This window comes from Oncorhynchus mykiss, chromosome 18, assembly GCF_013265735.2.
Source record: "Oncorhynchus mykiss isolate Arlee chromosome 18, USDA_OmykA_1.1, whole genome shotgun sequence".
Taxonomy (NCBI): domain Eukaryota; kingdom Metazoa; phylum Chordata; class Actinopteri; order Salmoniformes; family Salmonidae; genus Oncorhynchus; species Oncorhynchus mykiss.
Genome location: NC_048582.1, coordinates 21,237,471 through 21,264,025, shown reverse-complemented (window position 1 = coordinate 21,264,025; position 26,555 = coordinate 21,237,471). Strand labels below are relative to the sequence as shown.

The following is a 26,555-nucleotide window of genomic DNA, read 5'->3' as shown; positions in this document are numbered from 1 at the left end:
TCTATCATTTGTTTCCTCTACAATGTCATGCTGGCATGGTTCATAGACTTGACTGTGAATCTGAATGGTGTAGAGGAGAGATTGACTGCATCACTATTTGTCTTTGTGAGAGGTATTGACATGCAGAAAACACTGAAGTGTCTGTACAAACAGCTAACACACAGCTCAGACATCTTCCACATCAAGTAACTCATGCGAAGCCGTAAAATCAGATAAAAAAAAACAGAATAAAACAACACCTCAAGGCACAACGCGACAGCAACGCGGGAGCTAACACACAGCTCAGACACCCGTACAACACATGCCACCAGTGGTCTCTTCCCAGTCCCCAAGACAGAACAGACTCTGGGGAATGTGCAGTACTACGTAGAACTCTCTTCCACATTAAGTAACTCAATTTAAAATCCAATTTTTTTTAAAACAAATAAAACAACTCCTCATGGAACAATGCGAACTGTGAAGAGTCCCACACACAAACACACACACACGAATACACACTAACATACACACAAACACACACACACACACACACACACACACACACACACACACACAAACACACACACACACACACACACACACACACACACACACACACACACACACACACACACACATTGTAATGTTATGGTATTGTGGATTTTATATTGTAATTTGTAATAATAGAGTAAAATTGTAATAATGTCTTGTATGTTGCATTGATTCATTTAATGAATTAATTTAATGTAGGCTGTTGTTGTGTTTTGTTCTGATGTAGTTGTTCTAATCCTCTTCGGACCCCAGGAATAGTAGCTGTTGCTTTGGTAGCAGCTAATGGAGATCCTAATAAATACTACATACTGGCATGATAGTTGCATAATGAAAAAATAGGTGCATGTTTTTTGAACTTCAAATGTTGACCATCAAGTTGCATATCGTTGCATCTGAATGTTCGAGATCTGTTTACGTATACTCTGGCCTATCAACAACGGCTGCCAGAGACAACTACACTTTGCAGCTCTGGGCTACTTCCAAGCATCTAACAGTTCTTCATTCTCTCTGTTTCAGTACAGTAAATGCATTGGGAAGGATAAAGGAGGTGTGAGGGTTATACCTCCACTTCCTCATTTCAGCACTTACTGACCTCCACTTCCTGATTTCAGCATGATGGGTAACATCCATCATACAGCGCCGAGCTCTGGGAAACACCTCCATGGAAAACGTGACCATGGTCTGAAGTCACTATTGTCACGCTTCACGGCTGCTGACAGGGAGTGATCAACGACTGGGAAAGGATGTCAAGGGGACTCTGCATGACATGTAATGACATACTGCATATGATCTATGTCTGTCATAGTTCTACATCATCTATGTCATATGTTATATAGCATGTTGAGCGTTTTTTGTGCTTTGTTTGTTTGCCACCTAGAAGAATGTAATTTATCATACTGTTTTCTCAGAGGCAGAATCTTGTCAGACCCACTGTATGATCCAGGTACACTAGATGTTGCCCCAACCTACTCTTACCATTGGAAGGTTAAAAACATATCCTGACCTTAGAACAGTTCTTTAGGTCAAACCGAATCACTTCACTATGCTTATAAATGTTATCTCAAATGACCAGTTACAGCAGATGTTTCCCCAACCTACTCTTACTATTGAGAGGTCAAATGCAAAAGTGACCTTAGATTAGTTTAAAGGTGTGAATCATATGAGCCAACCCACTGAACCCACTGAGCCAAAAACCAAGAACTACACAGGATACTGTCCCACAACATTGATTTCACCCAGAACATTCAATATGTGTTCAGGTGAGAGAGACAGAAAGGACATACCTGAGTTGGCCTTTATTTTCAGCGTGCTCAGACAGGCCTGTTCCATACTGTAAGGGCCCGCGGTAGGCTTTGATCGGACAAAGAGCAGGATATGGAACACATGTGCTTTCACATGGGGAGGGATCACAGCTGTTTCAGGGCTATCGGTGTTGAGCTGGCCTCTTAGACATCAACGGTGTGTGTGTGTGTGTGTGTGTGTGTGTGTGTGTGTGTGTGTGTGTGTGTGTGTGTGTGTGTGTGTGTGTGTGTGTGTGTGTGTGTGTGTGTGTGTGTGTGTGTGTGTGTGTAGGGTAAGCAGGGTATCTGTGTGTGTTGGGGGGTCACTGAATGTTTTGATGAGCATGGATACGATGTAAACCATATGCCATGGCTGTCTCAGTCACCAGATCTCAACTGAACATTTATAGGAGATTCTTGAGCGACGCCTGAGACAGCGTTTTCCACCACCATCAACAGCACACAAAATGATGGAATTTCTCAAGGAAGAATGGTGTCACATTCCTCCAGTAGAATTCCAGACACTTGTAGAATAATCTATGCCAAAGCGCATTGAAGCTGTTCTGGTGGCTTGTGGTGGCCCAACGGCCTATTAAAACAGGCCGTTCCCTTACAGGAGTAAGGGAAGCGCTGCTAAGGTACGCATTAGTAGATCTTGGCAGACAGAAGGTGCTCTTTGGTAAAGGGGTAAATGGGTCATCAAATAGAAAGGAGGACCAAGGTGTGTGTGTGTATGTGTGTGTGTGTGTGTGTGTGTGTGTGTGTGTGTGTGTGTGTGTGTGTGTGTGTGTGTGTGTGTGTGTGTGTGTGTGTGTGTGTGTGTGTGTGTGTGTGCGCGTGTGCGTGTGCGTGTGTGTGTGTGTGCGTGTGTGTATGTGCACGCTTCTGCTCGTACATCTGTGTGAATGTGTGTGTTTGCATGTGCTTCCATAAGTACAGTACAGTATGTTAGCATCAGTATGAACATGTGTAGTCCGTGTTTGCTCTGTATCCCCCGTGGACAACGTTACGGTCGGATGGATAAATTTCCCTCCTCCTCTTCTTCCTCATCTTCCTCCACCTCTCCTCCTCTTCCTCCTCTCTTTCCTACTCCTCTTCCTCCCCTTCTTCCTGATCCTCCTCTTCCTCCTCTCCTTCCTCCTTTCTCCTCCCCTCCTTCCAACTCTTCTTCCACCACCTCCTCTTCCTCCTCCTCCTCCTCATCCTCCTTTCCCCTCTCCTTCCTCCTCCTCTTCTTCTTCCTCCTCCCCTCTTTCCTCCTCTTCCTCCACCTCCCCTTCCTCCTCCCCTCTGGCTGCTAACAGAGCTAACAGAGCTCTGAATCGCCCATCTTCCATCCTACTTGCTTCCCAGCCCCCCTGATGATGTGCCCATCCACTCTGGGCACTGTTGACATCCAGTCAAATCAGAGTCCCTCCCTGTCCCGACCACCACAACCTCAAACATGATGCAGATGAGCCAGTGGTAAAACACATCTGGATGATTATTTACTAAGTATTCCAGCGTTCTTGATTCACAACTGTCTTAGGGTTGAATCAAAATGCTGGCCCAAGGTACACAGCATTATGCAGGCTATTTAGTTCATGTGGAAAACGTTAGTGGGTCTCCTTGGCAAAAACAGTAACAGAACACGAAAATCCATGATATTTAGCATTTTCTCACTGTGTGATAACAATAAGGGACAATTGGGTCAGAAATCTTGATAATAAACAGACAGCTAGCTGCTGGTCCTTTTTGCTAATGAGGTCCTCCTGGGCTCAAACACCCTTCCTTGTGCAACACATGCACACTCACACGCATGCAAACACATGCACACTCACACGCATGCACACACAGTGATGGTGAGAAAAACATTGAGGATATAAGAGGCTCATTAATGCAGTGGGCACCATAACACGTGCAAACATTATGTAGAAAAATAGATCCACATATGCTCCATCTAACTAAACACTCCAGTACATCAATGGTTTGTTGACCTCCCACAGCTCACACCAACCAACTGTTTACCCCCCTGCAGCAAGAAATCAAAGGCCAGTCGGCTTATTCTGTTAGGAGGCCATGTCATCACGCTCAGAAAGAAAGCTGCTTTGTATTGGCTATATTTGTTTTCACAGTCCATGCAAAGGCTATTCAGAACAAAGCTGCTATCCAGAAAACAGACATGTCCCACGGGCCCAAAAGAGACAGAAGACAAAAGAACCGGGCCTAATATTCACATCCCATTGGGCACCCACTGGTTGAATCAACGTCGTTTCCTCTTCACTTCAATGAAATGACGTTGAACCAACGTGGAATAGACGTGGAATTGATGTCTGTGTCCAGTGGGATAGTCAAGCATCATTCCCCATCGCTCTCGCGTTACTAAGGCAGATTGCAAAAAGTTAGTCTTTTTTATATCACAGATTCTGTAAGCATTCAGCAGCATAGCGACTTTTCACGGTATCCTTTGGTGGGCTCCTTTGAATAACTAGAACATTGAAATAAAACAGAAACAATGCATGGGCAAGCATTCAGTAACAGAGGAAAGCTTCTAAGGAGAAAAATAATTGTGTGCCATTGTTTGTAGTCATTGTTTGAGCTTCGATCTTACTGGGCTTGTCGGTTTTTGGCCACAAAAGAGCTTTTGTTGTACAACTCCTTTCTAGTTGAGATAGATACCAAACAGTTCACTTTACTTCTGGAGGCGGATAAATACTCAGGAGAGAACACAGAGTCAGTCAAACCTTCTCCCTGAAGGCACAGGGGTGTGTGTGTTCATCTCTTTGAAGAAGCGTACTTTCACTTGTTTTCTCTCTCTCCTCGGTCTCCCCCTCTCTCTCTTTCTCTCTCTCCATTCTCTCTCCCTCTCCTCTCTCTACCAGTCCCCCCCCCCCCCCCCCCCCCACACACACATCTCTCCCTCCTTCCCTCCCGCTCTCCCACCAGGAGTGTTTTCTATGAAACAGCGTTGCGTGGGCAGGGTAGCAGAGCGGAGTCGGGACCTCAGAGACAGAACAGAACCACCGACGGAGTGTGTTCCTTCTCAGAACCAGAACCACTCCTCCTCCACTGGGCTAAGGATTGAGGTCAGCCTTGGGTCTGGCTCCAGAACCATCTGGTCCCCATGGTTCCACTTTGCAAGAGCCAAACCGGAGACAGAGGGAATTACTGTGGCCTGCATGCGATCATCTGCCTCCACTGTATCTGCTTGTTCTGCAACACTGACAATCTATTACAATGCATGGTTAATGTCAGGTGGACAAGGGCAAATAGCTACACCGCTCCATACCTGTAGAGTATGATCACTGCTTTCCATAGACTAAGATATCCACTGGGAACTAATAGAAAAATGTATCCCTCTCTTAATAAGTGGTTGATGTCAGTAAGATGTACTCATTGATAACTTGAGAGAGAAAAAAATCTGATTGATTCATTATGTCTTGTATCCTTTCTCTCCTTGTGTCTGTGCTTACACCAGGCTAAGGGGAAATTGAGCCCAAATTTAGTAAGGATTGTAAGACCTACCGCTGCCTTCTGGGAAAAAAAGGAGGGAAATATTCAGTGGTCTACAGATACACAGTGATTGGAATTCCGATTGGGTGAACCACAGGCTTTAAAGGAAATACTTGAATCACATGCTTTGACTGCCGGATTGGATGCCAAACTAGAGGGGATTCTGAGCAGTCCATGGGACACTGCACCATTGAATGTCAGCTATCTTCGAGGAAGTCCGTTTTCAGATCATTATGCAGTCTGATTGCACAAATCAGAATGATTTTGTTTTATGGAAGCAATTTTCCACAGAAAGCTTAACATCCCTTTGAACTATTTTAAGCTAGGGGATTTGATTCATTTTCAAATGTTCAAAATACTTATAGTTGATGGTTTGCAAGTAATTGCACGAAATGACCTACTGAATAGCTTAATCAATCGTCAAATTATCAAAGAGTAGACCATGTTTCTATGATCCTCTGACGTCGGTGGGAAATCATTGTGTCTTCTGACCACATCTCTCTGGCTGTACTTACACACGGGATTAGCAGGACATGACCAATTAAGATGTGGGTAATGATCTCCTGGAAGTTAGTTGTCAGCTCTGTTCTACGCCGTAAACAGATTTAGGACTTCTCCTGAGCTCAGTGGGAATTAAAGCCGCCATGCGTGGAACGTTCTCATCTCAGGTTTCTAACACGGAGGTATTGGTCTTCACTCTTACCTCCTCCCTTCCCACACTCTCTCGTTCGCCCTCTCGCCTCCTCTCTCTTTTCATATGATTTTTCCTCAAGGTGAAGAATTATGAAATTGTCCAACTATATCCAAATGGTTTTAAAAGAGCGTTGGGTGATAAAGGATGATGTGGAGGATTTAGATACCTTTAGAATGACAAGATGGACAAGATGACTAAGCAAAAAGATCTAGGGTCCCCTCTTTTGGTTCAAAACTGTTATTACACCGTCAAACATTTACATCGGTTACATTGCCACTGGTAAAAGGCGTATCAGGGCACAAGCTGTTAACCAACCAAGTACACAAAACACCTTCTTTCACGTTTAATTACACCATGGCACATTTAAGACGACACACAATACAAAAGCTGACATCCGGTCAAAACTCAGGCCTTATACATGTGTTTGTAGATTTTTTGGGGGAGTAAAAATTGTTAGACATAATAGTTATTAAGAAAAAAAAATGTATTGGATGACATGCTACAAAAAAAATCATTGACAACCACAAAGCAATGTGGGGTATCAAATCATTTTCAAAGAGCATGGATCTATGGCATACTTGACTCCAAACACACAGACATTCAGAATAGTGCTTAGAAACACAAGCTGTTGAAAGCGTTTTTTTTATAGAAGTAAAGATGGGACACGTTTTCGAAACAAGTACTGTCATTTTGTGGGACACTGCAAAGACATGTAGAAATGTGTGAATCCTTGTAAATAATTCCAATGTCTATCACACATCAAATTCCTCTGACATGCGGACGGATTGAAACAAACATAAACCACCCAAACTCCCATTTAGAAAGTGTGCAATATTTGCCAGCAAATATCCACAAAACTGGGAAATGATTGGAGACTACTAATGTATTTGGGAGCAAAAAGGTAAGTTATAGAGGCAGACAGTGCACGTAATGACAAAAGCAAGAGACGTGTTTGTTTTGTTGTTGAAAAGGAGGAATCAAAAATAAAATGGGCAATTCCCAGAGTCCACAGTAGAGTAAGTGCAAATATCTAGTTGAAATCCCATAACAATCAGATAAATACAGTGAGAGGTAAAGCAATGAACCTGTCAGGCAAGCAATGAACTTGTCTTTTTAATCTGCTTCCAAAAATACTCCTATGCAGCCATAACCTTGACATCAACCACCTAATGGAATGAGGGAGATCATTGGAATTGGAATCATGTTGATTTGACCTTGTACGATAAGCCATGCTGTAGCAACCATGGTGAAGTGAAATCCAAAAGCTAAAAGAACAATGCTAACTACGGAATGAGAGAAAGCAGATGAGACTTTATAGACGGCCAAAAAACATTTGATGAAAAGAGAGAGGAAAGGAACTTTGGCACGTGGCACATTACTGTACTGATCGCAATAATAGTTTTCTTTTAGAACCCAATTTTGTTCAGTAAAGCTTTGACAGAGGTTAACTTTTTAAACCGTGTTAAAACCACACGACACAAACATTTAGACTGCCTGTAAAAGGTTTTTGTTTAGCTAGGTCGACCTAAAATGCATTAGAATGCTTATATACAAACTGTTGCAAAAACAGTACTGTGGGCTCTGTTACTTGGTGACTGACATTGAATAAAACTCTGTTCATACAAACTCGTACGATACTTACCGGGATATATTATCAGCAAGTAAATACACTCTGAATATTTAGCAGCGATCACTAATATATATGATGACTTCAGTAAATATATAAGGGTAGGATTGGTCATGTAAATTGACTGTAGCTTATCAATCGTTGCCATAAATGTTAAACCTTCCTGTCTTCAAAAGTCACCTCTACATATTACATTCAGTTCAATTTAAACTGGGGCCTTATCGAAATGTGGACATGCAGTAATAACTGTGAATCAAATTGATGAACTTGACGTTTGAGGTATGTCTTGCGGACAGTTAGTTTTGATCCTCTCAAACAGCTCAGAGAGAGTATTTAATAACAAAGGGGTCCCCAGGATACAACATCAATTGCGGATCAATACATAGCAAACAGGAAACACTTGTGACTCCGTACCAAGTCCGTAGTATAGGCAGCAGCTGCACATGTAAACAACCCCATGGCGTCCATGTTTGGGGGGAAGGACAGAGGGGAGGACAGAGGGGAGGGATGGAGGAAGGGATGGTTAGCATCACCCCACGGTCCGATTGTCCAGCTTACACCAGTGTCTCTGGGAGTGTGTCTGCATTTTCCGAGGACAAGAGTTGCCAGATCTGCCATCTGTCCCTCTGCCAGTCCTGCCACTCCTGGCTCATGGGTACCATGCTGTACGTGGTAGGGGAGGCTGAGTTCTGTGGCACCGTTGGCCTCCCACCCTGCAGGGGTTGCTGGTGAAGGGGTGCTGCGGGGGAGGGGGAGACAGGCTGGGCTGGTTTAGAGGCAGCAGGGGAGAGCCTGGAGGACGAGCTGTTGTACGGGGGAGGGGGTGGACGCCCTGAGAGGGCGGGACCCAAGTGGGCAGAGTTAGGGCTGAGGATAGCCTGGTGTCTAATGCCCTGGGGGAGGTCCTCTGCGCTGCTGGCTGCTGATTGGCTGTCGGGGTGCGGATGGGGTGGGGTCAAAGGGTTGAGGCTCAGCAGGAGGAGCGGCCGTCCCGCCTCGCCGTGAGGGCTGCTGCAGACCCGTGTCACAGGGGGGTGGGGCCTGCACTCAGCCACGCCCAGCGAGGTCTGTGTCCGTCGTACCACCTGCCTGGCATCGCCTTGGAGACAGTCAAGTCCTTCCTGGGAGCTGCGTGAGCTGCCCTCTGACATGTTGCTATGGGAACCTGGAGATACAAATGTCAATGGGAAAAGTCCGAAAACGAAGATAAGTAAAAGTCCAAAAATGTGATTGTTACATTTCAACAGCTTACCTGCATAAGCCTGGTCCTTCAGCCCTGGTTTCAGAGTAGAATGCCAGGCTCCCCAGATATTAGCATGCTCCTCTGACACATAGAACATAATGAACATGACCGTGTTTAGGGACCGTCATACTCATCATCATCATCAAGATTATACAGTGCCTTGCGAAAGTATTCGGCCCCCTTGAACTTTGCGACATTTTGCCACATTTCAGGCTTCAAACATAAAGATATAAAACTGTATTTTTTTGGTGAAGAATCAACAACAAGTGGGACACAATCATGAAGTGGAATGACATTTATTGGATATTTCAAACTTTTTTAACAAATCAAAAACTGAAAAATTGGGCGTGCAAAATTATTCAGCCCCCTTAAGTTAATACTTTGTAGCGCCACCTTTTGCTGCGATTACAGCTGTAAGTCGCTTGGGGTATGTCTCTATCAGTTTTGCACATCGAGAGACTGACATTTTTTCCCATTCCTCCTTGCAAAACAGCTCGAGCTCAGTGAGGTTGGATGGAGAGCATTTGTGAACAGCAGTTTTCAGTTCTTTCCACAGATTCTCGATTGGATTCAGGTCTGGACTTTGACTTGGCCATTCTAACACCTGGATATGTTTATTATTGAACCATTCCATTGTAGATTTTGCTTTATGTTTTGTATCATTGTCTTGTTGGAAGACAAATCTCCGTCCCAGTCTCAGGTCTTTTGCAGACTCCATCAGGTTTTCTTCCAGAATGGTCCTGTATTTGGCTCCATCCATCTTCCCAACAATTGTAACCATCTTCCCTGTCCCTGCTGAAGAAAAGCAGGCACAAACCATGATGCTGCCACCACCATGTTTGACAGTGTTCAGGGTGATGAGCTGTGTTGCTTTTACGCCAAACATAACGTTTTGCATTGTTGCCAAAAAGTTCAATTTTGGTTTCATCTGACCAGAGCACCTTCTTCCACATGTTTGGTGTGTCTCCCAGGTGGCTTGTGGCAAACTTTAAACAACACTTTTTATGGATATCTTTAAGAAATGGCTTTCTTGCCACTCTTCCATAAAGGCCAGATTTGTGCAATATACGACTGATTGTTGTCCTATGGACAGAGTCTCCCACCTCAGCTGTAGATCTCTGCAGTTCATCCAGAGTGATCATGGGCCTCTTGGCTGCATCTCTGATCAGTCTTCTCCTTGTATGACCTGAAAGTTTAGAGGGACGCCAGGTCTTGGTAGATTTGCAGTGGTCTGATACTCCTTCCATTTCAATATTATCGCTTGCACAGTGCTCCTTGGGATGTTTAAAGCTTGGGAAATATTTTTGTATCCAAATCCGGCTTTAAACTTCTTCACAACAGTATCTCGAACCTGCCTGGTGTGTTTCTTGTTCTTCATGATGCTCTCTGCGCTTTTAACGGACCTCTGAGACTATCACAGTGCAGGTGCATTTATACGGAGACTTGATTACACACAGGTGGATTGTATTTATCATCATTAGTCATTTAGGTCAACATTGGATCATTCAGAGATCCTCACTGAATTCAGGGGCTGAATAATTTTGCACGCCCAATTTTTCAGTTTTTGATTTGTTAAAAAAGTTTGAAATATCCAATAAATGTCGTTCCACTTCATGATTGTTTCCTACTTGTTGTTGATTCTTCACAAAAAAAATACAGTTTTATATCTTTATGTTTGAAGCCTGAAATGTGGCAAAAGGTCGCAAAGTTCAAGGGGGCCGAATACTTTCGCAAGGCACTGTAATCAACATCATTATCAAGATTATAATCATCATCATCACCTTCACCACAATCATCATCATCATCGTCTTAATTATCACCACCACCACCACGATCATATCAACCACAGCTAAGTAAGACTGGACAGTAGTCCTCTCACCCTTTGAGACCCAGGGATTGGACCCATGGGGGTTCCGTGTCCGTCCTTCTACCTGCCTCACCAGGGTGTACTGTTCTGGGACATGAAAGAGCCTCTCTGACCCTGGGCTGGTCCCTTCCCCCGGGTGCTCAGACAGGATGGGGGAGTTGTTGTCATAGGGGGACAGCTCTCCACTGGAGACCTTGTTGGAGTCACTGGATGAGCGCCTCTCGCTCAGGGAGAAAGGATCCTCCGATCGCAACACGTCTGGACCCCTGTGGAGTGGAGGGAGGGATGGATGGGGGAGAGAAAAGGATGGGTAGAGAGAATAAAAAGATATTGCCATAGATAATGGGTTCTCCACTTTCTCTCAACAGACATGAACACCAGGCTTAAGCAACTACTTTCCATGAGTACTCAAAATGTGTGACTGTGATATGTGCAGTGGAACCAATGTACTCACTGTGATGCTTTTCTCCTGAGCAGATAGTCTACCACATCAGGATCAGTCTCCAGTAAAGTCATTAGGACCTCATTCTGCAGGTCGGGGGGCACCTACACACAGATAACCACAGACATAACCAAACATGTACATAAAAAACGGTTTATGTATGTAATGGCAGTTGATGGAGCACTAGGGGGTGCTATTGTCCAAGACAACCTCATGTGAAAGTGAGTCTAACTTTTTCCATCTTCACGTTCAGTGACCACAAGCCAATCAATACATGAACATAGTATGTTTGCAGGAAATTAACTTGAAAAATAACATTTACTCCGACCCATGAGCCACTGCGGCCCCTCATAATGAGTTCCCGATTTTTTTGTTGCCCCCATCAAAGTTTTCCATCCCTGATGTATAGTGTCTGGGCAATGGGCAATAAAATACAAGGGTAATAAAAGAAGTGATTTGGCAATGAAGCACGACAGTCCAAACACATCCGACTAAAGAGCTACAAACATCTTTATTGGTTTACGTCAGGACCTTCAGCAAACAACCCAGCCCAGTCGATAAAACACGAGGGATAACATTTCAGAACCTAACAAGACCTCTTTCCATTGTCCCGCCACTACCCTGAATTCCATGATCTGGGCGGAGGAGAAAACAACCTCTGCAAAGTTCAACGAATGCAACTTCTGTTCAGGGAAATAGTGGTGGTGGTGTCGGAACAATCAGTGCAAGGGATTGGCCCATAAGTCCCTCTGGCACTGTCTCAGAAGCCTGTGATCTGTAGTGGTCCTGAACTGGGCCCTAAGGCCTTTAATCAGGTCCAGGATCAGCTCTAACAGCACTAACAAAGGCCCACAGAGCTTTGTTTTCATTCTATAAGACAGAGCCATTGTCTGGTAAAGCCTGGAGATTCTCTAACTTAAACACAGGCTCTGTCCCATATGGCACTGTATTCCCTATGAGCCCTGGTCAAAGGTAGTGCACTATATAGGGTACAGGGTGCCATTTTGGATGCAGATATATTTTACTGAGTGGCACTGCTAGGGAGGGAGGGAGGGAGGGAGGGAGGGAGGGAGGGAGGGATGTGTGATGAAAGAGGACAGGCAGAGGTAATGGAAATTGAATGGATGTATATGGACCCAGGACATAGAGTGATCATCAAATGTGTCAGTGCTAAGCCCATGTATTTGACATGGTAACTACATAAACAGATTTGAGTATACTATGCAGTTGTTGCAACTTCTCTACAACTGCGTCACCTCGCCTGTATGTAGTGTATACAATGAACTCACAAGGGAGTCTTACTTACTGGCCAATCTAAAGTGATCATTAATTGTAGCTTGTTTGCTGGCTATTACGAATACATTACTGTAAAAACACAGTACCTGCCTGTCCAATTACCATACAAGTGCAAGGTTGTATTATAAAGAGTGACTAAACAGGAGAGTGGGTAGGATATACACACACACACACAGACACACACACACACACACACACACACACACACACACACACACACATAGTATGTTTATATCTTTATTCTTTATTCAAACACAGACATATGTGCGCAGGCACGCACACACAAGGAACCCCCCACACACCATGAAGAGAGAGTGGAAGGTTGTGATCATCCTCTGGAGGACAGCGATAACAGCAGTGCTCTCCTCTGCGCGGGCCGAACTCTGCACACTGAACTCCTTGTCTGAACTCTTCTGCTTGTGGAGGAGGTTAGGACCAAAGATGGTGGCCAGGTTCAGAGAGGTCATCTTGTTCCCGGTCACCTGGAGGAGATGAGGACATAGGAATAACAATAATGCCAGCTGCTTATCAAACAGTTATATCTAAACAACTGACAGTACAGGGAGTGCATTCAATTTTAGTGTGTCCTGTAGGTGATTCCTGCATACAGTAGCATGGAATCACATACTAGACAAACAAGTGCAATTGATTGTCTTTAACAAAGAGAGACACACCATGGAAAACAATTCCTTTTTCATTATACTTCCTGATTTAAAAAAAAATATTTGACCAGATAAAAATATATTGACCTCATAGAATACCATATTAACCTCATAGATTACTATATTGACCTCATAGAATACCATATTGACCTCATAGACTACTATATTGACCTTATAGAATACTATATTGACCTCATAGAATACTATATTGACCTAAGAGAATACTATATTGACCTCAGAGAATACTATACTGACCTAATAGAATTCCATATTGACCTCATAGACTACTATATTGACCTTATAGAATACTATATTGACCTCATAGAATACTATATTGACCTAAGAGAATACTATATTGACCTCAAAGAATACTATACTGACCTAATAGAATACCATATTGACCTCATAGACTACTATATTAATCTCATAGAATACTATATTGACTCAAAGACTACTATACCGAATAGAATACTATATTGACGTCATAGAATACTATATTGACCTCATAAAATACTATATTGACCTCATAGACTACTATATTGACCTCATTGAGTACTATATTGACCTCATAGAATACTATATTGAGTTTCCTTATATTTTTATTGAGTGCTTCAAGAAAATAAATAGTTAAACAGATTGGACAACTACCATGAAGAACAAGAGACCAAATCAGTCACTGTGCATCAGAGGGACACAATTACATGACAAAGTTTTGATTGCACGTTCCTGAGAGCTTGTGCCCCTAGTCTCGGTGCGAGTTAGAGACCTAGTCTCAGTGAGGGAGGAAGCTATACTGTTGAAACGGCAGCTTGACGCCGGTTACACCCCTATCCAATCCTCTCAGATCTAGTTTCTAGGGAGGTCTAGGGGGTAGGGGCTTATGGTTGTTTTGGGAATAATGGGGAGCGGTGGGGGTAACAGAGGGGGTATTCGACTCACCTCCTGTCCGTCTTTGTCCTGGCTGTCGTGGGCGTGGTTGGCCACGGTAGAGAGGAACTGCAGGAGGCGGTGCAGGGTGTCGCTGTTACAGGCTGGCAGCAGGTAAACCAGGAGCTGGGTGGCACTCTGCTGCTCCTCACAGTCCAGCACTACAGAGGAACAGGACAGGGGTCAGGGGTTAGATGTCAGGGGTTAAGAGTGAGGATTCGGTCTAAATCATTAGAAATATGTCACACTCTCACATACAGTGCATACACATAGCCAAATATACATGCATAGACATACATGTAGACAACGACAATCACATACACAACATTTGGCACAATGTGTGCACTCTGGTAGGCTAAAGCCCAACATTTACAGAGCATACAACATGTCTGTGTGTCATTGACTCAAGTATACACTCTTAAGTGTGGGTTTAGTGCAATCTGAGGGTGTGTCCTACTGAAAGAGGCCAACCAAGGTGATTGGGCCTAGGGAAAAGAGTGAGTCTACTACTGCACACACAGAGAGTAGTATTCATAAGTAGTGAAGTTGATGTGTCCTCACACATGGTGTTTATGAAGGCAGTGTAGAGCTCCTTGGTGAGGAGAGGGTCAGGCATGTCTCTGAGGAACTCCTTGAGCAGCGCGGCCACGTCGTGGACACTGTGCTCCTCATCCAACTGGACGTCCACTCCCCGGTCAAACTCCTCCCTCAGCTAAGAGACAGAGTTAAACAGAACATGAGATATACCGTGTAGCCCACGTACTTTACTGCTTATAGCGACTACAGTTAGAAAGTGAACTCAAGAGAAACACTCAAACAGATTCACAAAAATACATTCCACACACATTACGGGGACACACAGATACACACAGATATACACAGATATACACAGGTATGCACACACCAGGTGTGACCTTGGCGGTGAAAACATTCTCACAGGTAGTCCTGGTCCGACCGGTTCTGTTCCCATACTGTATCAACCTACTTACTCCACAATCTGACCCCTAGCATTACTCAGGGTTAAAATGGGTCCACTTTGTCCAGTAAGATAAGCATGATAACCAAGTATTGTATTTGATGAAGCATTATATCAAAGTGTGATTATAGCTTGTGTTTTGGATTTTTTTTTAAACAAACTTTGTTACAGATCTAAATGTTGTCAGGAAGTAGCCGACCAATATAGGTACTTCCTTAAGTGAGAGATAGTTGAGATTTAAGTAACTTTGAAAATACTAAGTGATGTCGATGAGCTAGTCTGTTCTTTTTCAAGTCAGCAAACTACAGTGCGAAGTCATGGAAATTGTCTCACATGGTGACAATTTGATTCAACGCGCTGAGAGCATTGTATTCCCTCAAACGGTGAGATGTTGGAAATAAATGTAAAAAATCCCCATCATAGAACGAAAACAACACCATTTAAGACTGAGACTGAAACCGGCTGGCACCAGTGCTTGTTTTTGCTGACTTGAATGAAAGATTAAGATCTGCCATTGTGAGCGTTGCGTATGAGCTACGCAAACAGAGAACACGAGAAGTTCAAACTCGGAGAACACAACTCAGAAAACACTCAAATCTCCTTTAAACAAAGACATTGTCCAAGTACAACACTAAAAACGAATGGAGTTTTCTGCCACAATAACCAAAAGCAAATGTTCAACTGGCATTAAAAAAAAAGGAGGGAAAGAAATTTATGGCGAGCAAAATAAGACTAGAGAGTAAAACCACACCTGGACGATATAGGCAAAACATACCTGTCCATGTAAGCTGATTCATTATGATATAAAAGGCTAATCTGATCCTAGATCAGCACTGGGATGGAAATTGAATACAGGCCCTGGGATGGAAATGAATGCTAAAAGCCCTGCTTGAATTACAAATATGGCATTAAGGCTCGACTGCGTCCCTTTGTAGAGCAGGGCCACGGCTACAGAGGAGCCTGGCTCTTCAGCCGAGAGACAAGTTCATTTGCTCTGCTTCCTTTAATAACAGACGCTGAACTAATGCTAAGTGGGTGTGTATTCTCCGCAGCGGCGGCAATATCAAAACCAATGCATGAATATAAATATATTCTGTTAATATATCTGAATTTTAATAGCTTCTATCTATATCACAGTATGCAGAAATATAAGGTAATTAGCATGGGCCCCTGTAAAAAAAAAAAAAGTACTTATGAAACCATATAGTCAACCAGAACAGTCAATTCATAAAATGTGTAGTTCATGACAATCAATGCTTCAACTAAGTTAACACTACAAGATCACCTATTAATAAGATGAATTAAGTTACAAGGTGTCGCCGACCACTCACGGTGAGCTGAAACAACAGCGTTGTGCAGCAATGTGTGAGAAGTATCAAAAAGTGCCTCTCCCAGATTCTCACCTGCCTCACTCTCTTCTTGGAGCTCCCCACTCGGAATATCCCCACCGTCTGAAGACCTGTCGGAAAGAAACAGCGGAGGACATAAGTGAGCATCATCCTCCCCTGGTCAAAGAGACACTCAGGCCGAATAATCACAGACGGAAGAGACGTGAAGACGCAGCCGCCATACGCCTCCTTTCAACACAGGCATCATGAGCCATCAAACCTAAACCAACGCTGCTGTGGCCCATTCACGCCTTAGAGGACTTTAGCTCCTAACATTCAGTCCAGCAAGTGAGGATTTAAAGACTGTGGGAGAGCGGGGGGAGTAAACCCAGGGGTCCACGTTGAGAAGGATTGCAAAGTCGGTTCACTGAGTGTCAGGAATGAATGGCCAGACACTACTGTCTTGTTTCTACATCATCTTGGTTGGGCAGTGCAGGGCAGGGTAAAGATGTGGGGCTGGTTGGGCAGGGCAGGGTAAAGATGTGGGGCTGGTTGGGCAGGGCAGGGTAAAGATGTGGGGCTGGTTGGGCAGTGCAGGTCAGGGTAAAGATGTGGGGCTGGTTGGGCAGGGCAGGGTAAAGATGTGGGGCTGGTTGGGCAGGGCAGGTCAGGGTAAAGATGTGAGGCTGGTTGGGCAGTGCAGGTCAGGGTAAAGATGTGGGGCTGGTTGGGCAGTGCAGGTCAGGGTAAAGATGTGGGGCTGGTTGGGCAGGGCAGGTCAGGGTAAAGATGTGGGGCTGGTTGGGCAGGGCAGGGTAAAGATGTGGGGCTGGTTGGGCAGTGCAGGTCAGGGTAAAGATGTGGGGCTGGTTGGGCAGTGCAGGTCAGGGTAAAGATGTGGGGCTGGTTGGGCAGGGCAGGGTAAAGATGTGGGGCTGGTTGGGCAGTGCAGGTCAGGGTAAAGATGTGGGGCTGGTTGGGCAGTGCAGGGCGGGGTAAAGACGTGGGGCTGGAAACTCCAACTCCCTGTAGGGTCAGATCGGGTGAGTGATCCCGGACAAAGACCAGGATTTTGAAGACCGGAATAGAGCCGTGTCCAGCACATAGGAAACATTTTGAAACAGGGAGGTGCTACCTGTGCTTGTTTTTGTTTTCCTTTGCAAAACCTTTTGTGCCCTACTGAACAGGCCCCAGGTCTGGTCAGTGAGAGGGGCTGTGTTCATTCGTACCATACTTCTCCAGGTGCTGGCAGCAGCTGTCCACCAGGCGAGGCACCTGTCTGTAGATAGGGTTGAGGCTCAGCCTCTTGTCCCGGTGCTTCTCCTTCTTGCTGGGCGCTTCAGCGGGCAGAGAGAGCTGCAGCGCCTCCAACAGGCGGGATTGGTTATTGTCCAGATCTGTGATGGAGTCCACTGACATGCCCCCCTGCAGACCACAATGAGAGCATTATCAAGCTGACGTCTACTTGAGGTCACAGACACACACACAAACACACACGCACAACGATGGAGTGTGTGCATGGAGTTGGTACAGTAGGCGTGTGGGGGGAGACCCTCACCCTCCTGCGCGCCCGCGGGGCAGCCTCGGGCGTGTTGGGCGACGTGGACTCGTTAGCTGTCTCCGAGGTGGAGCTGAGGGAGGAGTTACTGCTGGACAGCTCCTTATTGGTGGACCTCTTGGTGGCAAACTGCAAGATGGACGACACCAGGTCCGACGGGTCCTTATGCTCCTCCCTGTGAGGAGGGTCCTGACGCAGGCCGTCCTGGCGCTGCCTGTGGGTCCGGTCGTTGGCGATTACCTGGGACAGGGCCATACCGAAGGCCTGGGGGATGCATTCTGGAAGGGGAGGGGGAGAGAGGAATGTAAATACCATATTCTCAGGGAGAGAGAAAGAGAGAGGGAGAGAGATAGATAGAGAGAGAGAGAGGAGAGAGAGAGAGAGAGAGAGAGAGAGAGAGAGAGAGAGAGAGAGAGAGAGAGAGAGAGAGAGAGAGTGTGTGTGTGTTTGGTCGTGTATGGATGAAAGATGTGTGCCGCCCTCTGTGTGAATGTGTTTGTGCGTGAACGATCGAGATCTTTAGATTACGATCGTTACTGTTTGGATTGTTCTGTGATTACTCATTGAATATTTGGACGCAGGTGTTTTTGCACACGTATCCACGCATTCGACTACACCATACTTCCTTTGAGACATTGACAGGCCCACAAGAGAAAATAGAAACATTCTTAACGTGAGCTATAATAGTGAGAGAAAAAAACATCACAAATAATGTTTTAACGGAAATTCAATTCACACAATGGAAAGAGAAGGTATTCATGGAAATTCAATTCACACGACAGAAAGAGAAGGGATTAACGGAAATTAAATTCACACTACGGAAAGAGAAGGGATTAACAGAAATTCAATTCACACTACAGAAAGAGAAGGGATTAACGGAAATTCAATTCACACTACGGAAAGAGAAGGGATTAACAGAAATTCAATTCACACTACAGAAAGAGAAGGGATTAACGGAAATTCAATTCACACTACGGAAAGAGAAGGGATTAACGGAAATTCAATTCACACTACAGAAAGAGAAGGGATTAACGGAAATTCAATTCACACGACAGAAAGAGAAGGGATTAACGGAAATTCAATTCACACTACGGAAAGAGAAGGGATTAACAGAAATTCAATTCACACTACAGAAAGAGAAGGGATTAACGGAAATTCAATTCACACTACAGAAAGAGAAGGGATTAACGGAAATTCAATTCACACTACGGAAAGAGAAGGGATTAACGGAAATTCAATTCACACGACAGAAAGAGAAGGGATTAACGGAAATTCAATTCACACTACGGAAAGAGAAGGGATTAACGGAAATTCAATTCACACTACGGAATGAGAAGGGATTAACAGAAATTCAATTCACACTACAGAAAGAGAAGGGATTAACGGAAATTCAATTCACACTACAGAAAGAGAAGGGATTCATTGAAATGTAATTGACACTACAGAAAGAGAAGGGATTCATTGAAATGTAATTGACACTACAGAAAGAGAAGGGTTTAAGCTAAAAACAAATTGCTGTTTACAGAGTTGGTTTATCGCAGCTCAGGATTATCAACATGAAACAATTCACCAATTAAACATTACAAGATACCATCTGTATTTCGATGAACACGCCAAAAAGAGATTACTGCACATGCTACGAATAAAACAGATGAAACTAAATCTCTTAAAACGTCTCATCCAGCCTATATTGTCCCATAAATAAGTCAACAAGGAACCATTTCTTAACAGTACGTCTGTTTAAGACTTCTCTGCACATTAGCCAGGTGGTCTTTGATCCCAGTGAACAATAAAGCCTGTCCAGCTACAAGTCATTTTTAGAACAGGCTCACGGCAGTCTCGTAAACTCAATTAACAGCGTCCGTGTGATCTGGCTCTACTCTAGGCCTGTTCTCATTCTCTGTCTAGGAGAGAAACTAAACTATTTTAGTTTGCGTACTCAAAATGAGCACTAAAATCAACTACTGTTACAGCCTTCAGAGCAAGTGCGTCTCCAAAACTGGTGGTAGAAGGCTACATTATAAACAGATCCCTCTCAGGAGTGAGTTTAACGCAGTGTGTACCCAAATGTAAGAAAGTTCATTTACTATGGTTGTCTAAACAGCTGAGAGAGAGAGGCTGCTCCAGAGGCCAGTATGGAATCACATCAACCCAGTGGACCACAGCACATGCCACATCATCACATATGTCCCACTCTGGTGACAGACTGAGCCAGAGCTTTGAGACAGCACAGGACAGCTGGAATAGAGAAGGGGGAGAGAGATAGATGTGGGGGAGGGATGCAGGGAGAGAGGGGAGAGGGAAGGAAGCAGGGAGAGAGAGCGGGAGGGAGGGAGGGAGAAAGAGGGATGGAAGTAAGGAGAGTGAGAGAGGGGGCGGGGAGGGAGAATGAGCGAGTCATCATGTACTAAACAACCATATATGCTAGGTGACACAGTCCACTCTCTCTACAACCACACACTTTGAGAATGTTTACTTAAACACACACACACACACACACACATGCATTTGAACATGAATACATACACACACACACTGTAATGACAAAGCATTTGGCAGCCTGCATGTTCACAGCCACTATGGTTCTAACCCAGTACCTCAGGGGAATGTTTCATCGACCGCCAACCTCTCCCACAGTGAGTTTACATGACATGAGAAACTGAGAATGGGACTGCTGCTGTGATGAATTATTTACATACAGTGCCAGTCAAATGTTTGGACACACCTACTCGTTCAAGGGTTTTTCGTTATTTTTTTTATTTTTTACATTGTAGAATAATAGTGACGACATCAAAACTATGAAATAAAACATGGAATCATGTAATAACCAAAACAGTGTTAAACAAATCAAAATATATGTTATACAGTGGGGCAAAAAAGTATTTAGTCAGCCACCAATTGTGCAAGTTCTCCCACTTAAAAAGATGCGAGAGGCCTGTAATTTTCATCATAGGTACACTTCAACTAGACAGACAAAATGAGAAAAAAAATCCAGAAAATCACATTGTAGGATTTTTAATGAATTTATTTGCAAATGATGGTGGAAAAAAATGATTTGGGCAATAACAAAAGTTTATCTCAATACTTTGTTATATACACTTTGTTGTCAATGACAGAGGTCAAATGTTTTCTGTAAGTCTTCACAAGGTTTTCACTCACTGTTGCTGGTAGTTGAAGTGTACCCACAATTGGAGGCTGACTAAATACTTTTTTGTCCCAGTGTAAGTAGCCACATTTTGCCTTGATGACAGCTTTGCACACTCTTGGCATTCTCTCAACCAGATTCATGAGGTAGTCACTTGGAATGCCTTTTGATTAACAGGTGTGCCTTGTTAAAAGTACATTTGTGGAATTTCTTTCCTTCTTAATGCGTTTGAGCCAATCAGTTGTGGTGTGACGAGGTAGCGGTGGTATACAGAAGATAGCCCTATTTGGTAAAAGACCAAGTCCATATTATGGCAAGAACAGCTCAAATAAGCAAAGAGAAATGACCGTCCATTTACTTTAAGACATGAAGGTCAGTCAATCCGGAAAATGTCGAAAACTTTGTAAGTTTCTTCAAGCGCAGTTGCAAAAACCATCGAGCGCTATGAAGTAACTGGCTCTCGTGAGGACCGCCAAAGGCATGGAAGACCCAGAGTTACCTCTGCTGCACAGTATAAGTTCATTAGAGTTACCAGCCTCAGAAATTGCAGCCCAAAGAAATGCTTCACAGAGTTCAAGTAACAGAACAAAACAATACAGCATAAACATGACGTTCTGTAGAGCTCACAGGCATCAACACAAAAACAAGATCCCACAAAAACCCAGTGGGAAAAGGCTGCCTAAATATGATCCCCATTCAGAGACAACGATTGGGAACCACACCAGGCTAACATAGAAATACAAAAACTAGAGTACCCACCCTAGTCACACCCCGACCTAACCAAATGAGAGAATAAAAGGCTCTCTAAGGTCAGGGTGTGACCTGAAGAATCGGCCTAGAAGTGGCCCTCTTCCAGGGGGGCTTGAATTGATTGAATCAGCCCGGAATCGGGTTAGACCGATTGAATTCTGTCTTTTGGTCTGATGAGTCCAAATTCTTGATTTTTGGTACCAACCGCTGTGTCTTTGTGAGATGTAGAGAAAGTGAATGGATGATCTCCGCATGTGTAGTTCCCACCGTGAAGCATGGAGGAGGAGGTGTGATAGTGTGGGGGTGCTTTGCTGGTGACACTGTCAATGATTTATTTAGATTTCAAGGCACACTTAACCAGCATGGCCACCACAGCATTCTGCAGCGATACACCATCCTATCTGGTTTGCACTTAGTGGGACAATCGTTTGTTTTTCAACAGGACAATGAACCAACACACCTCCAGGCTGTGTAAGGGCTATTTGACCAAGAAGGACAGTGATGGAGTGTTGCATCAGATGACCTGGCCTCCACAATCACCCGACCTCAACCCAATACAGATGGTTTGGGATGAGTTGGACCGCAGAGTGAAGGAAAAGCAGTCAACAAGGGCTCAGCATATGTGGGATTGCTGGAAAAGCATTCCATGTGAAGCTGGTTGAGAGAATGCCAAGAGTGTGCAAAGCTGTCATCAACGCAAAGGGTGGCTACTATATATAACATATATTTTGATTTGTTTAACACTTTTTTGGTTACTACATAATTCCATGTGTTATTTCATAGTTTTGATGTCTTCATTACTATTCTACAATGTAGAAAATAGTTTTAAAAAAATTGAAAAACACTTGAATGAGTTTGTCCAAACTTTGGACTGGTACTGTGTACAACGGGCAGAGCTGACGTTGATGTTACTGTTGCCCACCAGCATCAAAGAGAACCTGAAATACATGCATGTTTACATCGAATAAACTGACTGCAAGGAAAGTTCCCCACAGCTTGTGAGCAAATGTGGAAGATACTTGGAGTGGTTTTTACCTCCATCTCTATTGGAGAGTTACCTTCCTGCAGATCTGTAGTTAGCACATTGCCAAATATGCCGTCTGTGATGCAAGCACAGTGGCTGTATTTCAGCCCAGTCCCCTTACAAGGAGTCGCTCCACTTTGCTAAAAATATCCCTCCTCCTCCCCTAGTAAATATGTCTGTGTTTTCATAGCCACTCTGCTATTCACCTGGGGCTGATGCTACACTTTAAAAAAAGGTGCTATCTAGAACCTTAAAGGGTTCTTCAGCTGTCCCCAATGGAGAACCCTTTTTGGTTCTGAGGCAAAAAGCCTTTTGGGTTCCATGTAGTACCCTTTCCACAGAGGGTTCTACCCAGAACCAAAAAATAGTTCTACCTGGAACCAAAAAAGGTTCTCCTATGGCAACAGCCGAAGAACCCTTTTGGAACCCTTTCTTCTAAGAGTGTAGGGCTGGAGACTGACAAGGTTCTGTTTTCCCTGAAAACTAAATGACCAGGACTGGGAAAACGTCTTCATAAATGTAAGTGACAGCATAAAAAGAAAAACCCAAAGAAAAAATGTCAACTAGAGCGCTCCCCCCTAACCCCTGGTTCTAGTTTGCATCTGAAAAGACACCCAATCCTTATCTTTCCAATATTTCCACTATCCTTCTGCCTCCTTAGTCCATTTTGAAGCACCAATAGTGAAGGGACTGCTTTCAATGTCTGCCTTGTTAAACAGTGTTAATTGCATTACCAAGGGGGATGCTGCTTGCATAGCCTAGAGATCTGTTACATTAATTTGAACAGTTTGTCACAGCAAGAAAATGTACTGTACAAAGCACTTCGTCTTTCCATAAAAATTATATTGTTGGGGCGGGGTTCCACTAGTTACCACAGACACAAAGTCAAAAGTAGCTATATAAAAATTGGTTTATATTTTGGTTAATTTAAAGTTAGGGTTAGGCATAAGGTTAGCCGTGTGGTTAAGGTTAGGTTTAAAATAAAACATTTAACAAGAGAAATCGAAGAAATGGACAGGGTTTATGACTTTGTGGATGCGGTAACCATGTTGAGGGCTTCACATTCATATACCTTTATCTTTATTTTTCTCTTTCGCCAAAGAGTCCAACTTCCTCCTCAGCGACTTCTTCCTTTTCTGTCCATCTGAGAGAGAAAAATAAAGAAAATAATGAAAACTGTAATTTATCTGTACACACTGATAACAATCCACACATTGACCTGCTGTCACATTAGGTGATATTTTCCATTAGCATGTATGTCGGACATTTTGAAGATGATCAAGCCAGTGGCTTCAAAGAGCATTGCTTATCAGAACACTGCAGCGATAAAGATGACAGATGAGTGTCTCCAGCCTCTGGTCCAGTGGTTTCATCAATAGAGGATCAAGAGGAAAGAAACATAGGACATTCTCATTTCCTCTTGATCCTCAGGCTTTCCTGTGAAGAGGGATTATTAAGGAATCAGCCAATCAGCATTCAGGACTCAAATCACCCACTTTATAATAAGGAATCAGGGCTCCAGTTCACCTGAGCTCAATCCTGGAGGTGAAGCTTAACCCTGAGAAAAGTAGAGAATGAGCCCCTTCAATGGCCAGCAGCATACTGCCCTGCATACCACTGCTGGCTTGCTTCTGAAGCTAAGCAGGGTTGGTCCTGGTCAGTTCCTGGATGGGAGACCAGATGCTGCTGGAAGAGGTGTTGGAGGGCCAGTAGGAGGCACTCTTCCCTCTGGTCTAAAAAATTAAAAATAATAATATCCCAATACCCCAGGGCAGTGATTGGGACACTGCCCTGTGTAGGGTGCTGTCTTTCGGATGGGATGTTAAATGGGTGTCCTGACTCTCTGATGTCATTGAAGATCCCATGGCACTTATCGTAGGGGTGTTAACCCTGGTGTCCTGGCTAAATTCCCAAACTGCCTCTCAAACCATCACGGTCACCTAATAATCCCCAGTTTACAATTGGCTCATTCATCCCTCTCCCCTGTAACTATTCCCCAGGTTGTTGCTGCAAATGAGAATGTGTTCTCAGTAAAAATATATTTTATAGCATATTATTATACTGTTATATCAAGGTTACAGCACACCACTTAACAAGAAAATATATTACCAGCTGTGGACTGTTTGGACAATTTCACATCATGCTTTGAATTAGTGTGGATCCAAATATGAGTTTCAGTTTGAAAAGGACTGAATCGTTATGAGGAAGGGAAAGAAGTGTTTTGTCAGCTGTCAACAAGATCTATGACTCCTAGCAAGAACTTTGATTAATGCACAGGAAACCTCCGGTAGCTTGGACCAGGGGTTGGAACTCTATTAGGGAAATACCTCAAAACTGTGTCTATAGCCAGAGCAACTCTAATCAAACAGTCGATTGATCTGTCTTCAAAACAGTCGAGATGTTATTAACTGAGCACACACTGGTTGAATCAACATTGTTTCCACACCGTTTCAATGAAATTACATTGAACCAATGTGAAATAGATGTTAAATTGACATCTGTGCCCTGTGGTTATGCTCTTTTATAATTGGTTTATAATCTTAACAAGGATTGTTTTTTCCCCAATTGACTCAGTCAAATCTGTTCTTGGAACAGGTACATAGAACAGGTTGCTAAGAAACTATGCTTCGACATATCTACAGATCGTTATGGAATATCTGAAGACCGAGTATGAGAGAACAAGAGTGAAGAATAGAGAGGGAGCGGGAGAAAGACAGCGGGGGGGTATGAGACAGAGATGCCATGAGAGAAAGGGAGCGGGAGACAGTATGTGTGTGACAGAAAGAAAGAGAATGGAAGGTGTATGAGAGAGAGAGAGAGCAAGAGAGAGAGAAAATGAGAGAGAGAGAGAGAGAGAGAGAGAGCAAGAGAGAGAGAAAATGAGAGAGAGAGACAGAGAGAGAGAGAGAGAGAGAGAGAGAGAGAGAAAAAAAAAAAGAGAGAAAGAAAGAAGAGGAAATGGTTTGGATTCTTGTCAGTTGATTCTGCAAAGTTGGACAGTAATCCCAGGAATCTCCAGTCCTCTCTCTCTTCCCCACTCCAACGACTCGTGAAACGATCCAACGAGCCATTTGCTTTTCTGTTCTCAATTTTTTCAAGGATCTCCGGGCCTCAGCGAAACACCAGCTAACCCAACCCCAGGCGAAGATAAACAAAACCCACAGTCAGTGTGCTGAAATATCTCAGTAACACATGCCTGAGGGGTTCTGGAATTCATAAGGAACACAGACAAACGCATTAAATCATCCGGGGGAGAGGTAGAACTTTTGACTGGAATGCACGCCCTGGCTAATATACAGCTCTCCACAGAGCATGACTTAGAACAGAGCAGCAGGCTACGTCCCTATGGTACTGAGTGGAAAGGGCTACACATCTTCATGTGTAAGAGTCTTAGTGACACTACATAAGACAGGAAGTTCACTCCTGAGTCTTCTAGATGTACTGTATAGGAAAACATGTGTACTGAGGTTTGCATCTCAAATCATAAGTGCTTAAAGCTTCTCCAAACACACTCTGTGGAGGGGAAGCTCACGGTTGTCTGCTAGACAGTTTGATGTTGGTCTCGGAGAGGTCCAAGGTGGATGTTGATGGCATATGTTTGTGAAAACGCTTGTAGCATTGCCACAGGGACAGACTGACTAGCCATATGAACAGACAGGCGGATGGACGGACTAGAAAGGAAGACAGACAGACGACATTTACACACACACACA

At 43.9% G+C, this 26,555-nt stretch overlaps 1 protein-coding gene across 3 annotated transcripts in view; it reads right to left on the bottom strand.

Moving 5' to 3' along the window:
* Positions 1-6,325: 6,325 nt before the first annotated feature.
* Positions 6,326-26,555, bottom strand: part of LOC110495817 (rho GTPase-activating protein 6) — an 81,076-nt gene continuing 60,846 nt past the window's right edge. For 2 of the 3 annotated variants that reach the window (XM_021571269.2, XM_021571271.2), the window contains exons 3-13: positions 23,915-23,986; positions 17,924-18,201; positions 17,595-17,790; positions 16,441-16,496; positions 14,623-14,773; positions 14,074-14,222; positions 12,775-12,954; positions 11,189-11,280; positions 10,747-11,000; positions 8,877-8,948; positions 6,326-8,789 (exon numbers count right to left, since the gene is read on the bottom strand). In XM_021571269.2, coding sequence (XP_021426944.2) covers positions 8,179-8,789; positions 8,877-8,948; positions 10,747-11,000; positions 11,189-11,280; positions 12,775-12,954; positions 14,074-14,222; positions 14,623-14,773; positions 16,441-16,496; positions 17,595-17,790; positions 17,924-18,201; positions 23,915-23,986 — 2,111 coding nt within the window. In that variant the 3' untranslated portion in view covers positions 6,326-8,178. The remainder of the gene's footprint in view (positions 8,790-8,876; positions 8,949-10,746; positions 11,001-11,188; positions 11,281-12,774; positions 12,955-14,073; positions 14,223-14,622; positions 14,774-16,440; positions 16,497-17,594; positions 17,791-17,923; positions 18,202-23,914; positions 23,987-26,555) is intronic. The other variant, XM_021571270.2, reaches the window with a different exon arrangement.